We start from the raw sequence: 17599 nt of genomic DNA, 5'->3' as shown, positions 1-17599 counted from the left end.
GACACTATAAACATCAGGTCCAGAGGTGAGTATCTGATTGCGGAAGTTTCACGACTCCAACTCCGCCCCCTAATCGCCTGAAGTTCATACTGCCACACATCTGCCACGACTTGCTGTCGGGGTCATACACCTCAACCGTTTTCAAGTAAGTTGTTCCGTCAAAGCCGCCGACGGCCATTAGTTGCCCGTTGACCACAGCCAATCCAACCTAACAGAAGTCAAGGTAAATTAATCAATTTTAAAGAATTAAATAATTTACCAGAAAAAAAGTAAAATTAACTAGCAGACATAAAGCTGTAAAAAATGGTTCTTTAGAATTTTCAAAATAAATTGAACAATTCATATTTTACAGAAATGCTACTGAAGACTTTTGGCTGGCCAATAATATCTAAAAATGAAGGTTCTTGTATGTTGGCAGTAAACATCTGGAACATTACAATAACATATGGTTCTTCAGGTTCAGAATATATTTTAAAGAGTAGGAAAGAATTTGAAATTTTACAGAAAAATCCTACGGAGAATTGAGGTTTTTAGTCGCGTACAACGCGACTTTACAGCTCACTATGTCAGTCGGTTGGTTGGTCGGTCGGTAAACACTAACTCAAATTTGAGCACGCGACTGCAGCCATGTATATTATGGCCTTGTTTATACACAATATATACTACTGTACTATACAAACATTTGGTTTGAACTATGACCTACGACCTACGTATGCTGCATTGTTGGACGTCACCTAGATCTAGAATCCGCCAAAAGAATCGAGTGGGGAAGCACATCCCAATGTCTCTGCTTGCGCACAGCTAGTTGTTAGGTCGTAGGTCATCACAAATAAAATATTTCTTACCCCACTACGTCTAGAATTCATAGCTACAATGGGTTTCCAGGTATTAGAAGCCGATTCATATCGTTCAGCACTACTCAGTTCTGTCTGGTCATCTCGTCCCCCTACAGCATACAACATGTCGTTGAATACTGAGCACCCTAGATGTTTTCTCCGCGTTCCCATTGGTGCTACTGGTGTCCACTTGTTCATGCGAGGGTCATATCTTTCCACTGAAAATTGGGGAAAATATAGTGATACCTTTTATATCTCAATTCCAAAAAAAAAATTGATACCAAGAAAGTTGGATGGAGATATATTGTCCCCCTAAACAATTTTTTCTTCCACATTTTTTGTTGAATATGCCATTCTATCACATAATAGTTATTCACTTTGACCAAAAACTGGACAGAAAAAAAAATGATTTACCTGAAAAAATGTAATTCAAAGCAAAAAATACTTTAAATTGTTTGTCAGACAATGGTTTTTGGTTATTAACTGTTTCGTTTGTCTTTTTAAAAATGAAATCATATTTTTTTTTGTTTTTTTTTTTACAAAAGTGAATAACTTTATTAAAACTGCAAAATGGACTAAAGTTTGATTTTATTAATCTTCATTTTTCATGTTTTTGGGGGAAAATACATCTTTAAAAAACAAGTTTGTTTCTTACAATTTAAGGCTCATATGCAATATATCAGAAAGTAAATATAGAGAACCCAGTATGTATCATTATAATGGTGTTATAACGATCTTAACTTTTCTAATCAATCATTTTGAAAAGCTTACAAATGTCTATGTTACATGTTCACACACAAATGCTTTGTGCAGCTTCCTGAATGAGTTAATGTGAACGTGTCTATTCTTAAACCAGAGTGTGAACACATAGTTAAACTTGTTGCTGAAACTGGACTTAATTAGGGGGTGATTAATTAAAAAAAGGTGAAGGTTAAAAGAGCAGAATATTCACATTCCTGTTTAAAACTATACACCCATTTTGAATGGGATTTTTACAGCCAGAAATCAGTCTCAGTGTAAATGTAGCTTTAAGTGATGCATCATATTGATGCTAACAACATCATAATATCGACATAATCAATTAAATGAATATGGATACAGAAATTAGTACAACTCAATTATTCATTCTATTCATTAATATAATCCAGACATAACGATCAAGTTATTACAACGCTGATTCACACTTTAATTATTTCTGCAAACTTTGATTAGATTATTTTGCTCATTTACATAACATGAAATGTAATTGAAAGAGCTGAATATGATTGCACTTGAATGGATATTATTTAATTATAATTGTTTTAGGGTCTAAAATATCAACAACACACACACAACTACAGAATTACAACACATTACTATTGGATGGTATCTATAAAGCTCAGGTACAGGCATGAATTTTAAATATAATATCTGGTTAATTGTACATAAATCAAATATTTTAACAGAAATCAAGCAAAAAAAAACAAGAATTTCCCTTAAAATGGTCAAATACAAAATTTGGCAAAATTCTGCTATAAAAACCAGGAAGACTTTTTTTCAGTAGTTAGGTAGTTTAACCTAATAAAATAACATGTCTGATGTGTGACTCCCTAGAAGGTGAAAAAAGATGGCGGATATACGGTGGATAATTTTTACTATAGCATGAAAATAAAACTCTGAAGTTGAATAAATTTAAAAATACCAGAAACATAAAATTCAAGTTCTTTACCTATATTTATTCATCTGATAACATTTTTTACCACACCGTTTATATTTCATAGTTTTTTAAAATGCCTCTCTATTTACAATATTTGTGTACAAAAGAATAGAGATGTTACTGTGTAATTTGAACTATCCCCTCACTGATAAGAAAGTGCTTATTTTCAACAAGCTTGTGTAACACAAATAAAATCCCAAAAATTATGAAACATAGGGGAAACTATAGATCAATAATTATTGTAATGTATGATCAATAGAATTTTGTTGGCCATACCTGGCCTTCAAACCAGAAGAATATTTTTAATATAAGGTCAACATTATAATTTATAATGAATTGAGATGTACAGTAGGTAGGAAGAGACAGGGAAGGAGATGGAAGAGTGGACACTAAGAGCCTGTTTCTGCTTCCAAGAAAAAAATGGCTTAAAACTAATTTTTGTTTTCTCTGTATCACTAGAAATGGTTCTACTGACAATGGAAGAAAAAAAAGTAGTTACAAAACGAATATTGAATGTTTTGTATTCGTTGAATGGAAAGAATATTTCATAGTATTTTTAACAAGGTGCAAGAGAGCAGTCAATTTTTCAAATCATGAAATATTCTCACCATCCAACTCATAAACATTCATTATTTGTATAATATAACAAGATTCGCTGTTAAAGATTCGCTATCCAATCAACTTTGAACAATACCATGAAAGCCCCAATTGTCAAGGTTCCGAGTTCAAATCTTGGTTGGGCTGTATAATTTGTGATAACTAGGTTTTTTTGGCAGAGGGTTGCTATGAGGTGGGGGAGCGGGAATTTTTCAGAAGTGCTCAAGTATTTTACTGCTAATATTTGCTTGGATTTCTCATGTCTCAAAACATACATAGACATAGTTCAAAGAGCTTGTTTTTTTTTTATTGGCAGCAGTGCTTTAGCATAGGCTAGCATGTTGGATAATCATTTGTTTGATTTCATCAATGATGCATGTCCTTCTGCTATTTTATCCATGGTCTACAGTACTAATTCCCTGTGTTAATGGTGTAGTCCTATGTATAAATTCAATATTGTAGAACTTATTATAGAGTTGTGGGCTATGGTTTAACAATCAATTGAAAGCATTCTTTTGTCATTTTAATTTTACTTCATGATAGCAATTAATGTCTAAAAATGCTGTACAGTAATATTCATCCAAGTGCGTGGCTACGAATTCATTCTAATTTAATCACAATTTAAAAATTCAATTAATTCAGGACAACGATCCTTAATAAACCTGTTGAATAATTAATTACCAACAAAACAGTCAAATGATGTTTATATTTTCAGAATTCAAAAAACAAATTTATAAATTTGTATTTAATCAAAGTATTGAAATAAGTATGTAAATAAAAACATCAGGACATGATTTTTACATACAGTATATAATAAAAACGTGTAACAAAAAAATGAGTTTATTACCATATACCGGAAACGATAAATATTGGACACACCTACAGTATTAAGGGAACGCTTTCCCATGAAATGAACGAGGGGAATATGCTTAAACACTACTGTCTGTACTGCAAATTGGTCAGATAATTTTCCCTACTCTGGCAAAATATACCGGACTATTAACTTGGCCTCAACACAAGTTGGTGGTCTAGTTATGAACGCCAGGCTAATGATCGGGAGGTTGTGGGTTGGAGCGGACAGTTTCCTTGGCCTCGACGCAAATTGGTGATCTAGTTATGAACGCCAGGCTAGTGATCTGGAGGTCGTGGGTTTGGAGTTCCACACAAAAGGATTTGTAATTGTTCTTAAATGTATGAAAGTTCAATTTGCATCAGAGTATGTCAACATCATCCGACTAATTATGACTTTAATGTTTCAACAAAAGCTTCTGTTTGTGATGTGAATGAGGTTAGAGTTGTCGTTTACCTAATAATTTTACAACTTTCAATAGTCCAATATTTTCATTCAAATTGCATAATAATTATGGTAAAAATATTTGTTCGATGACATAATTAAAATCTCATAATTAAAATGTTTCTACGTCAGTATCTTATGATAACCCCTTACACTTTGATACTCTTTAATTAATACCATTACCACCCACTATTTTATTAATATTATTAAGTTTTTTCTATTATGTATTATTTTTTTTCATTCTGTTATGATTTTTGTAAATTATTGTCAAGACCCATCAATCTACATCAAATTTGTATTGAGTATATTAATAAGCTTTTTATGGTATGCAATTAGTAATTATGCTATTCGCGTACACTTGGAAAAAACCATACTTTTTTTTATTGCCTTCATAACTTGAATTTTTGTGAGCAGGTTGTACAAGAAATGAAAATTCAGTACTGGAAGTATCTGGAACTGTACTGAGACAGTCCCATCATGGTCGAAAATATTGGAGTGGAGTTGTGGCTTCGTGGTTATGATGCTTGGCTACCACTCTAAGGGTCCTGGGTTCAAGTCCCATCACATGTCAGGACTTTTTCTAAGGACAAAATTACAACTCCACTCCCAAGACCATTCTACTGGGCAGGCAGTGGTCAGTAAAATTTGAAAAAAATGGTTGATATAAACTCTTAGAGAATTGGGATTTTAGATCCAGTGAGATTGAGGCTTTAAACAACTCTTTATTGCAATTCAACTTCCGGTAGAATAATATGGTAAAATTATTTGTCCTTTGATCGCGTAAGAGAGGAAATTAAAATTTCATAGCTTTAATTAATTACATTGAAGTGGTAGAAGATGGTCAAATTATTTATTCATCGATCACGTAATCGGAAGAGCTTAAAATTTAATTATTGTTTATTTATGTGTCTTCACGTCAAAACATTATGAAAAAATTCTATTATACTTTTTGCTACATAAATTAATTCTGTTATCACCCACTGGTTTATTAATAATAATATATATCCGGTAGAAGATGGCAAAGTGATTGTGGCATAATTTATTCGATAACTTAATTGGAATATCTTATAGCATTGTCTATTATTGTTTTATAATAATATTGTTTGATTGTTTCCGCTAAGCCATCAATAGATTATGGTAAACTAATTTCCTTCTATTCTATGCCCTTAATAATAGTGTTTATTTATAATTCAGTTACCACTTTGATACTGGTTTATTTAATATTAATAGTGTCTTATGCTGCATTCATTACAGAGAGTGCATTTAATTCATACAGTAAAGCAGGGCAAAATGACTTACAGTAGCACAAAACCTAGATCTACTAGACCTAGCATAAAATAAAAAGCACTTTAACTTGAAATCTCGATACGATATGCAAAACATGGTGTTATAATAATAAGAAATATGTGGCTATAAATGTGTGGTACCTCATGTATGTAGTTTTGAAAAGAACTACAAAAGTTTAATCAGTTATTAAAGTAAACTCAACCAAACTTTTCAAAACAGAATAAACTCAACAGTTCTTTTCAGAACTACATACTGTACATGGTGCTCAAGTACATATTTATGAAATACAGAATAAATGAATGGATATCATATGTTAGTGCTCCCCCATAAAAAAAAAATGGATCCGCTCCTAAAGAGATACAATTTGTTCTGTGTTGTTCAGCTAAAACACATCTTGTAAATTGAGTAAAGCTCTGTCTACACTTTCGAACTAGTTTGACAAAAAAGTGTGCTTTGTGCCCAAATATGGTAGTGATAATGATATGCCCAAATATGCTAGTGATATTCCAATTCAATTCAATTCATTTATTTTCCAGAAGACATATAAGATATATGACATCATCATATATGGGCACATCACATTTTGTTGTCACATAAAGTGTGATAATGCATAATGTATATACTACACTGTATTGTAAACATTATATGCATTGTTACTTTTATTTACTATAACCTTGAGTATCCTAAATTCCAGAAATAATGAAAAAAGAGAGAGTAATATGTTAATATTTATTTGTAATAATTATGATGAACAAATAAATGTGGTAGATTACACCACAAAAGACAGAAAAAAAAAGTGTGGTAGTGCAGACAGAGCGTAATACTGTACTAATCTTAATTAGTTGAATTGATTAAAGTTGAAGTACCTGTATTTAAAGGTGAAGTGCCATCTGAGCCACCAACTGCGTAAAGATAAGAACCAAGCACAGCTACAGCGACTCCCAAACGTCTAGTACTCATTGATGCTACTCGTGTCCACCTATTTGCATGTGGTTCATATCTAATAAAATAATAATTTAATTACCAGCATTAAAAAAATACAATGAAATTATTTGTTCCATTGCACAAACATTCATTATTTGTTTTATAACACACCTAGCAAATTGCACTAGAATCTTCCATAATTATACATTGCACAAAGAATGTATACATATGAAGAGTTTACCATTCTAATATAATATACAAAATGATTTGTTCCATTGCACATTCATTATTTGTTTTATAACACACCTAGCCAAAGCCTAAATTTGTAAATTGCACAAGAATCTTCCATTAAAATACATTGCACAAAGAATGTATACATATGAAGAGTTTACCATTCTAATATAATAATAATACAAAATGATTTGTTCCATTGCACATTCATTATTTGTTTTATAACACACCTAGCCAAAGCCTAAATTTGTAAATTGCACAAGAATCTTCCATTAATAAACATTGCACAAAGAATGTATACATATGAAGAATGTACCTTTCTACAATGTTTAAACATGAGACTCCATCCTGGCCCCCTACTGCGTATAGATAACCATCGAGTACAGCGACCCCTACACTGGTTCGACACGTACTTGTAGGGGCAACATCGCTGCTCCATTGGTTTGTCTGTGGATCGTACCTAAAATTAGAGAAAATAGCACATTATATAAACAAATTGGCATCCAATTTTCTTACAATCGTATAAGACTAACTTCTCACTTAACTAAAGATTTGTCTATACTATCAAACTTTATGTGCCAAAAAATGTGATGTGCCCATATATGGACATGATGATGTCATATCACTACCATATTTAAGCATATCTGTACTATATTTGGGCACTCACACTTTGAGTAGTTTGATAGTGTAATCAGAACTTAAAGAATAGTGATCAAAAATAGTAATATTCATAAATAATTAAGGCTTTTCTTAGGCACAAAGGTTGTCAATGTCATATGGAAAATATACAACATATAGTCCTAGAAGTTACTAACCTAATCGTATTAAAAACTATTTTTACTGTATGTAAGTTCCATATTTAAAATTAGGTCAAACATTAATGACCTGATAGTTTGTCGCAAATCAAAACATTGAACATAGTAAAATCATAAAATTCTTACCTTTCTATGCTATTTAAATATGAAGAACCATCATGTCCTCCAACGGCATATAATAAATCATCGAGGACAGCGACCCCAACACCGCATCGTCTCTTACTCATTGCTGCAACCATTCTCCATTCACCTGCCTGCGGATCGTACCTTTCAACACTAGCTATGGCATCGCCACTACACCAACCACCAACTATGAATGAAAAAATGCTTTGGTTTTATATATTAATCAAAACAGAATTCACAGAGCCTCTATTTTGCAACTAAGTGGCAATATGGAGAGAACACTAAGGAACGTCAAACAAAGTAGTACTTATTTCCAGTGGGAGTGGTCCTTCTTATGGGCATTTTGCTTATAAACAGTGTAAAGGCTATCAGTGCCCACTGGCTAGATCTAGGGCCCCAGAGCATAAGCAGCACCAATGCAACTTAGCATTGGAGGGCCCCTTAGAAGTGCTAAACAAGAGGCCTTTTCCCCTTGCGTTACAACACTGTGACAGTTGTCACATAATGCTTGTATTTCTTTTCTTTTTTTTATTGTATGTATATGTTTCGTATGGACAGTTTGTCTGAAATAAAGTTGAATTGAAGTGAATAAGAAAATACATTATGTGTTGAATTAAAAGATTATTTACCAGCAAAAAGAACTTCTCCACATCTAATAGGTTTTCTAGGTCTTGTTCTTGGACCTTGCATGAGAGGGCGCTCTTGTGGTAAAAGTAAATAGTTTTTTGCTTCATCAACTAGATCTCGACAGGCTTCATCACTACGAATCAAAATATCTGAACTAACAGTTCCAACTAGAAACTTAGGTGTTAACAACGGTAAACGAACATGTTGAATAACCTATAAAAACAAAATATAGAAATTAAATTTAATGTGGTGATTACTACAGTAATACAAATTAAATCAGCGGTATGTGGATGGTATGTTAGTGAAATGATCAAAACAATTTTAAACTACTTGAATTACTCTGAGAGGAGGTTGGGGCTTTGCGAAGCAGGGGTTGTATGGGATATTAACATAATCATAATTTGTACTAGGAAGGTTTTAAACTTTCTGGAGTGGAGTGGACTGGGAGAGAGGTACCACTCTGGGGTGGGTATTTCGTCTAGTTATTTACAACTGTTACACTCTCTGACATGGACGTCGACGAGAGGGAAGTAATACGCAGAATTGAAGCCTTTTTAGATGAGGTGCTGGAGAAAAATGTTACAAATTAAACACAGAAGGAATGAGGAGAAAAGGGAATATGAAAAGGATAGCTGAGCAGCAAGATCAATGGCTTGGACACGGTAGGTAGATACTTTCTGAGTTGGGCAAAAACATCTTCCTTCTTAAATGCAAAATAAACAAGGGTTTATCAATAACCATGATTTGTAGTTAACGATATAAAGCTCTGTCTACACTAGTTTGACAAAAAAGTGTGATGTACCCAAATATAGTAACGATATACCCAAATATGGTAGCAATATGACATCATCATGTCTATATATGGGCGAATCACATTTTTTTGTTACATAAAGTTTGATAGTGTAGACAGATCTTTAAAGATATATTGTTCCCCAAAAACATGAAAAATGAAGATTAGTTAAATCAGACTTTGAATAGTTATTTTGTTTTAATAAAATTGATCACTTCCATAGAAAAAAAAAAAGTTTTCACTTACAAAATGACAAAAAAAATGGTTAAATTCAACTAAAAACACATTGGCTGGCAGCCAATTCGAACATTTTTTGCTTTAAATTACAGTTTTTTCAGGTAAATAAATTTTTTTGGATCCAATTTTTGGTCAAAGTGGATAACTATTATGTTACATTAAAATGGCATATTCAGCAAAAATTATTTTTTCAGGGGACAATACATGTCATAAAACATACCTGTGAAATAAGATGCCTTCTTTCTCCTAAATTGTATTTTACCCATGCTAGGCAAGCAGCAAATACTTGCTCCTCTGTCCGAACGTTCAATTCTTCACTTCCAATGATGTCTATTAACTGGCCTACAGGTAACAACAGAAACTCCTCACTTTCCATTACCTAAATAAAAAAAACACAGAAGAAAATGATAATTGAAAAATGTCAATGAAAAATTAAGAAGTATTAGAGTAATCCTTTATATTGAAAATATATATATATGAAACACACTTTAAACTAGAAACAACGGCACTCAGAGAGTGTGTATACCTCCGCCTAAAGTATAATTCCCCTACATAATTATTATTAATTTTATTTTTGTGTCTTTATACAGCCTTACACAGTTGAGGTCCCCATTCAATTCCTACTGAGGATCTTTTTTTTCCCATCATCCTTAGTATTTTTTTTTATAATTTATTATTAAAAATATTGTTTTTTATTATTAATAATACAGTATTTTATATTTTAATTTCTTTGACCATGAACCTAACGTTACGTTAAGACTGCTCCATACTAGATCGCAGGCTTTAAAAATTGTCTGCTATCTTTTAACACTAGCAGGTCTGAAAATAATAATAAAGTGGTCCAGAACTAGGATCCTGGTCAAGATTGCCTCCAAAAGGTACTTATGATGAATGATATAATCTGCGATTGAATTCAAATGGAGTTATCAATACTCATACAGTAGTCAATACTTGACACACTGTTTAAAATAAAAAATACACCATTTTAAAGCTACAGTATACGTACACTGGATTCAACCATGGTACAGTACCATTCAAAAAGAAAAAAAAACATTTAGATTGTATTATTTTATATTACTCAATTACTGTAAAGAATGTGGACATGACACCCATTCCTGACTTTTTAAAATCTCTTATCTACGTTGCATCTCCGAATGTTATTGTTTAGAAGGAAATTATATGATTGCAAGAATATGGAATAAAATAATGAGATTGGTTCAACAGGAAGTGGCTTAATAAGCTGAATTTGTTCAGGATGGGTCTGAATGGTAGGTTACAAATCTGATTATTAGACTGTTTAAAACTTCATTGTAACACCATAAAAACTGCAGTGTTATGGTTATGTATAATTTTTAGCACTACAGTAAAGTCAAAACTTTGTTCATTATCTCCTCCAAACTGTATTGACCAATTAGTGTGTTTTTTGAGCTGGGGCACTTTTTTTTTCAATTTTCAGAGTATATGGAAGTATATAGATCTATGCTTTTGATTTATAGCCATGTAATTAGACATACGATTGGAAGACTATATTTAGGTTTTTTTTAAATCAATAACTGCTATAAAATCGCGACAGTATCGCATCATCGCCACCGTGAATCAAAAACAAAATGTCAGAAAACTTTGATAAGTTTGACCACATACATACGCACTAAAGTGATTAGAAGAGTTCCTTTGCATTGCATGCATAGGAACTAATAATGGGAATTACTGTAAAGAAAAGGCAAAGCTTATACAGTAAATAGATTAAATAAATAAATAAATATACAGTAGAATCCATCCTTTGGGACAATGGACATCATATAATGGGACAGTTTGAGGTGTGTTTTAACACTGTGGCCAACCCTTTTAATTTTTTTGGTCCTGAAAATGTCATCTTATAGAGGTTTTTCTAAAACATATTAAAAATAAACTATACAAATACCTGTTGAAAATTCAATTGTGTAAACTTATCAGCAACCCTTAAAAGTTCTTTACAGGAATGAGTATCTGCAAATGCCCTAATTCCAAGACAGTTTGAAGGGTCCAGCTGCCGTTTCAAAAACTCGCAGCACGCCTCTTGAATTTCTCCTAACTGTAACAAGCAGGCAGCTGGTAACAGGGTCTGAACGTTACTCTCTTCCACCGTAACAACCGATGTGTACGCAAAGTCAATCAACTGTTCCATAGCACGTTCATCTATGTCTCTAATCGTTACCTCTGTTTGTCTGCTCTCTGCAAGTTCGCCTGTGAACATTGCACGGAAATAAGGACTACAGGCGGATAAAACAATTCGGTGGGCAAATATTTTTGTATCGGCAACAACTATGACAACGTCGCAAAGTTCTCTGTGTTTGCGTAACACGCTTATCATCTCCATGGTCTCTCGAGGGTGCTTTTCAGAATTGTAAACATATCGAGCCGGTTGCGGAGGTGTGTCAAAAACTTGGTGAACTCCTGCCATTTTTACTATAAAATAAAAAGATTGGAATTTAACATAAAAGGTCTTATATTATGCTGAATCAGTATGGTACTAGAGTAGGTCTGTTTAAAACAAAATTACAGTCATTGCATTGTCACTTTTAAAACAGGAAATTTTGATGCTCAATTAACCAATTAAAGCAAGTCATGCTGTATGATAATTTGAAAAATGACTGTACATATCATATGCTATACAGTATCAAAAATAATTGTAAAAAAGGTAAATTTTGGAATATATTATTTGTTTGGTGTGATTTAAAAAATAGATAATTACTATAAATATACTAGGCTAAAGTAGTACGCGCTATCAATCAAATCAGCAAGTAGGTATACAGTATTATTATTATAGAAAAATTGATGTAAAGTTTCATTTATTTAGGCCTAAACAATATTTAAAGCCTACTAGCCTAGGTTTAGGCTAACCTAGCTAGCTAGGCCCTATTGTTTACAGTAGGCCTAAATAAAATATGAATCTAGGCCTAGTAGGGGCTAGGCCTAGCCTACTAATCTAGAAAGAATATAGGCCTATATAGGCCTAGCTAGGCCTACAACTGTGCAGTTTCATCCTCATGTAAGTAGGCTAGACTATTAGGCCTACTAGGTTAGCACAGCATTGTGTAGGCCTAGCCTATTAGGTGTTATTCCAGCCTAGCCTATATGCCTAGCCTACTACTACTACTACTACTACTAGCCTAGCCTAATTAATGGCCTACTACTAGCTAGGCCTATCTAGACTAGGCCTAGCCTAGCTAGGCCTGTAAGCCGCCGCGCTAGCTAGCCTTTTTACGAACAATTTATTATATCATTTAGTGAATGAATTTTAAATAAAATGACAACAATACTTATAATAAAACTAACTGATTCTTTACCTACGGTTTAATAGTCGAAATATATCTTCTAACCTATTGTTTTAGCTCGGTTATTTAAGGAAGTTTGTTTACATTTTTCTTCGAACAAAGATGGCTGCCTAAAATTGTACATGAAGATTATTTTTAAACCAATTCATTCTAATTTAAATTATAAATAAAATATGTTTTAATATTAGGTTTAAAAAAGTAAAAAAAACTGTTAAGTATTTTAAAAAACATATGACATTTTTATTAAAAATACATTTTGTTTGTGCATGTTATACAACAATACTTAGGTTTAGGGTCAAACCTGAAGAGGTCAATTTTCATGGAAACCACTGTAATCAAAACAACTTTTAAGTTTCTGTGAATTTTTCAACGTTATATACCTGCTTAAATCGTATACATTCGATAAGTTAACTATGACAGGAACGACTGAAGAGACACCCCCGTCTCGAAAATCATCATCAAATCATAAAAATATTATTTTTCGTTGCATTTCGACAGGAGATTTTGCCAGGTTGCAAGAATGCTTCACAAATGAAGCTGACCCATATTTTGATCGGGTTCAGGACCTGGTGAACAAATTTGAAGATGGGACAACACCAATTGAACTGGCATGCGTAAGGGGGGATGAGAATATCGTTAGATTTTTGATGGAAAGGGGATCTAATACAAATTTTCGTAATAAAAAATCAGGAAAGTCAGCCCTTGATATGGCTTGTATTTTAGGAAGAGAGGAGATTGTGAAGGCTCTTGTTGAGAAGGGAGCTGAATGTGATATGGCATCAAAGAGAGGTACTGTTGATTACCGGTACCATACAATATACAGTACTGTACTACTAAAGGCATATTAAAACATGACCATTTTAATAATACTCAGTATGTGGACCAGACGGTACATTTAAGTGGGCACATTTGCATGTGTGGTGACAGAGTGTAGCATGCTGCATGTGGTATGTGGCATGCACATTGTCACAGTGCAGCGTGCATGTGGTGCCACAGTGTGTGACATGCATGTTACAGTTCTCGGTGGTGCAGTACAAAAATAAAGTGGAAACTGTAAAATAGAGAGGCTGTAGAGATCCAAAGAGACGAGTTAGAATTTACCAAGATGCTAAATTTCTTTCTACTGTTTTCTTTATTCTAGGGTACACAGCACTGCATCATGCTGCTGCTTGGGGTAGAATAGAATGCTTAAAGATACTAGTGGATTTTGGTGCAATTTTATCTGTTGTTACCACCCATGGAGAGAAAGCGAGAGATGTAGCACTTCGATATAAGCATGTTGAATGTGCTTACTACCTTGATTTGTCGGGTAAATCTTCTTCTTCATCTGCAATGCATAGTTTATCATGCATACCCAGTTTTATAAGAATAGATGCCATTCCCTTGAACCACTACATCACTGCCTACAGCACACTACCATATTTAGGCACATCACACTTTTTTTTTGTCAAACTAGTTTGATAGTGTAAACAGAGCTTTAGAATACCATTTCCATAACTGAGCACCATTTATTAATCAAGCTAATAATAATAGCAGTTTTTGTTTGGGTCTAATTAGAAGGTAGCCAAACTTCTTAACCACCAAGCTACAATTCCATGTGCCATACAGTATTGTATGTTTATCCTGGTCACAGAAAGAGGTGTCTACTCTTAAAATTTAAAAGGAATAATGTTTGTTTTACAGAAGCAAAACGAGCTTTATTAGCCGTTATCAGAAATATGAAAGAAACAGTTGAAGATCCGCAGAAACTTCAAGGAAAATTAAGCAAAGATGAAAAGGTTTGTTTATAAATAATAGAGATAATATAGAATAGTACACTATCAAACTGTATTATGTGACAAAAAAATGTGATGTGCCCATATGGACATGATGATATCATACCATACCATATTTGGGCATATTACTACCATATTTGGGCATATTACACTTTTTTTGTCAAACTAGTGTGATAGTGTAGACAGATCTATAGATAGATGGAAATAATAGTATAGGAGTAAATAAGTCTAAGTAAAAGAGTCTTGAGTTGGAGTGTTTGTTTGCGAAGCCACGAGTTTAAGACCTTGTAGTGTTGGGATGTTCAATACATTTTGTAAGCTGTCACATGACAAGAACCATGTAATATTTAGGTGAAACACAATCTAACCAACCAACACACAGAATGCTACTTGTTCTTATTTGTATCATAATGTATTGCTTACAGATGACTGCTATAAACCTATGTAGTGAAAGGCAGGAATGGCTTGAGACGGCGGATAAACCATCCATTGAAGCTATCATGAAAAATAGGGAAAGCTTAATAGAAGCATTGGAACCAATACAACAGAAACTTCAAGAACCTGGTAAGCCAAACACATTGATACAATTGTATGCCAATATTCATGATTTAACTGTAAGTATCACAAGTACTTACCTAGGATCAAATGAACGCTAAATAAACTTGTAACACTGAGTTTTAGTAGTTCATGCTACGTTTAAGCCTTAAACCACATGGGCACCATGCAAGTGAATTAACCAATCACAAGCGACAGTTTGGATGATCCACCGCGTTGTGATTGGTCAAATTACCTTTGGCTTGCTTATATCCTTTTGTGGCATTGAAGAGGGAACCAAGCTTTACCCTGTATCAGGTTCTATTATATTTTTATGTTTTTAAGTAAATTATTATTTGTAATTTAATTTTCAGCTCCTGAAAAGCCCCACAGAAGATAAAACAGTTGACTAAAGCAAAACACTGGAGTTGTCAGGAATTGAATTGAATTGTATATATATATGAATTGAACTATGTGAATTTAACTGTATATATGAATTGAATTGTTCAATGAATTGAACTGTATAAATATGAATTGAACTGTATAAATATGAATTTAACTGTTCAATGAATTTAACTGTATATATGAATTAAATTGTTCAATGAATTAAACTGTATATGAATTAAACTGTATATATTCACCCTTTCATAATAGTGTAACTTGTTATAAAATGAATTAAATTGTACAATTTTGTTTTCTAAATTTGACTTAATTAGTAACCAATGTGAATTATACCAATCACCACCTACACACAAAAGTTAATCTTATTAGATACACCCACATACAAATCAAACAAACTGCATAATATCTATTCAGAATCATACTTCAATCTGGGTGTGGTAGAATTTAGAGATGGCTGTTATATAAATAGAGCTGAAATAAGAAGAGTTAGCTGGACTAAAAGATGAGAACATTTTAGAAATTTTGCTTCTAACTGCCCTATTTTAATTGTTTATATTAAAGTTGATCCTCCTCTAATTAGTGGATACTGTACCTTCCTTAACGGACGCTCATCTAAAAACCTGTTCTTCTTATCTGATCATTTGATACCACTTGCAGCCAGACACCTCTGAGAAGCAAACATTTTTTTACTGTACAATTTGAATGTTTTACCTCACGTAAGCCCGTAGCCAGCAGTAGAATTGATAATAAATGTGGGGTTTGTTTGCCCCTTCTTTTCAAAGAAGACACCTCAATGTAAAAAACTACTACATCAACTGCTTGAAGCAGCTGCCCAATAAATGTTTTCTTTGGCCACAGGCAAGAACAATAATATATTTTTAATATATATAATAGTTTGTATTCACTTTGACCAAAAACTAGATCGAAAAAAATATTTTTTTTCCTGAAAAAATGTAATGTAAAGCAAAAAAATCAGACAATGATTTTTGGTTTCATTTCATTATTTATTCGGTCTATTTCAGTATATAAATTTTAAAAAATGAAATTGGGGAGACCAGGGTCAACCTAAGTGAACTTATATCACTGTAGCTGAGCCGGTTGTTAAAATTAACCATTTCTTTTGTCTTTTTATAAGTGAAGTAATTATTTTTCTACAAAAGTAAATGACTAATTTATTAAAACTCTGATTTTATTATTCTTTATTTTTCAGGTTTTTTGGGGGACAATGCATGTTTAAATAAAATTGTTTCAAAAACACATTTTACATCTTAATCTTAAAAAACAAAGCAATAGCAGTATAATGGTCTTAAATAACTGTTTGCTATTAGGTTGTAATTATCATGAATAATGTAAACTTCAGATTTAATTTGATCCAAACCATCATAGCTGACGATACTAATTACCGTACATGGATAATTCATTTCAATCGCTAATTATGCTTGGATAATTCAGTATTTAAATCAACGTTATGCAAACATTTAAGACTAAATACATTTCTGTTGTTATTAGAGTGTTAGTACTGTATATATTTTACACTATATATATACTCCCATCTTAATAAACTAAAGCTCTGTCTACACTATCAAATTTTATGTGACAAAAAAATGCCCATATATGGACATGATGATGTCATATCACTACCATATTTGGGCATATCAATACCATATTTTCTTAAAAGTGTTCACAACAGAACACCAGGGCAACCTCCATCCCTACTCTTCCTAAAGATGAACTGGGTTCTTTAAAGTGCACACAAGCAAGAAGTACACATTGTTTTTATCTAAGAGGACTATGATCTGGAGAGCCTTAAACTTGTACCGATTTAATAGTTTTTATTTCATACGCATCCAACAGCGGGGGATTTCGCCAATTACAGGACTATTTTATAATTTATCATGCTTATAAACTAAGTCTCATTTGAGGCTTAGGGAGTAGGGAGTTACAACCCTGCACTAGGTCAGGATTGAACTTGGGATTGGAAGGAAAGCATGTTAACCACCAAGCTACACTACTAGTTTGTGATGCATCTGCCTTTAACCACTCAAAACATTACCAAAACATTACCAAAACATTTAATAATAACATAAAAACACAAAAGACATAAGAAACTAAAAAAG

At 32.8% G+C, this 17599-nt stretch overlaps 2 protein-coding genes across 3 annotated transcripts; one reads left to right on the top strand and one right to left on the bottom strand.

The window, feature by feature from the left end:
• Window positions 1-9: 9 nt before the first annotated feature.
• Window positions 10-12875, bottom strand: LOC144837022 (kelch-like protein 20). Of its 2 annotated transcripts, none has more exons than XM_078691998.1 (9): window positions 12784-12875; window positions 11379-11902; window positions 9678-9836; window positions 8433-8643; window positions 7807-7990; window positions 7182-7325; window positions 6577-6710; window positions 846-1054; window positions 10-208 (listed from the first exon to the last, which is right to left on the bottom strand). In XM_078691998.1, the coding sequence occupies exons 2-9, from the start codon at window positions 11895-11897 to the stop codon at window positions 14-16; spliced, it is 1755 nt and encodes a 584-aa protein (XP_078548124.1). In that variant the 5' UTR covers window positions 11898-11902; window positions 12784-12875; the 3' UTR covers window positions 10-13. The 2 variants fall into 2 exon arrangements, with proteins under 2 accessions (XP_078548124.1, XP_078548123.1); XM_078691997.1 differs by having other exon boundaries at window positions 12788-12872.
• A 226-nt stretch (window positions 12876-13101) lies between these two features.
• On the top strand, window positions 13102-15643 carry LOC144837760 (ankyrin repeat domain-containing protein 45-like). The gene is made up of 5 exons (XM_078693003.1): window positions 13102-13560; window positions 13913-14080; window positions 14455-14549; window positions 14972-15110; window positions 15455-15643. The coding sequence occupies exons 1-5, from the start codon at window positions 13185-13187 to the stop codon at window positions 15478-15480; spliced, it is 804 nt and encodes a 267-aa protein (XP_078549129.1). The 5' UTR covers window positions 13102-13184; the 3' UTR covers window positions 15481-15643.
• The last annotated feature ends 1956 nt before the right edge of the window (window positions 15644-17599 follow it).

The sequence above is a fragment of the Antedon bifida genome, chromosome 3 (assembly GCF_963402885.1).
Source record: "Antedon bifida chromosome 3, ecAntBifi1.1, whole genome shotgun sequence".
In the NCBI taxonomy this organism is placed as follows: Eukaryota; Metazoa; Echinodermata; class Crinoidea; order Comatulida; family Antedonidae; genus Antedon; species Antedon bifida.
Note: the sequence above shows the minus strand (reverse complement) of the source record. Positions and strands in the feature narration are given on the sequence as shown.

Excerpts from the sequence above, each read along its gene's own strand:
- LOC144837022 (XM_078691998.1), bottom strand. The coding sequence starts at position 11,897 with ATGGCAGGAGTTCACCAAGTTTTTGACACACCTCCGCAACCGGCTCGA. Across the intron at positions 6,711-7,181 it reads TGTTTAAACATTGTAGAAAG|ATATGAACCACATGCAAATA; the intron begins GTACATTCTTCA and ends TTATTTTATTAG. Across the intron at positions 1,055-6,576 it reads CACTTCACCTTTAAATACAG|TGGAAAGATATGACCCTCGC; the intron begins GTACTTCAACTT and ends CCCAATTTTCAG.
- LOC144837760 (XM_078693003.1), top strand. The coding sequence starts at position 13,185 with ATGACAGGAACGACTGAAGAGACACCCCCGTCTCGAAAATCATCATCA. Across the intron at positions 13,561-13,912 it reads TGATATGGCATCAAAGAGAG|GGTACACAGCACTGCATCAT; the intron begins GTACTGTTGATT and ends TCTTTATTCTAG. Across the intron at positions 15,111-15,454 it reads ACAGAAACTTCAAGAACCTG|CTCCTGAAAAGCCCCACAGA; the intron begins GTAAGCCAAACA and ends TTTAATTTTCAG.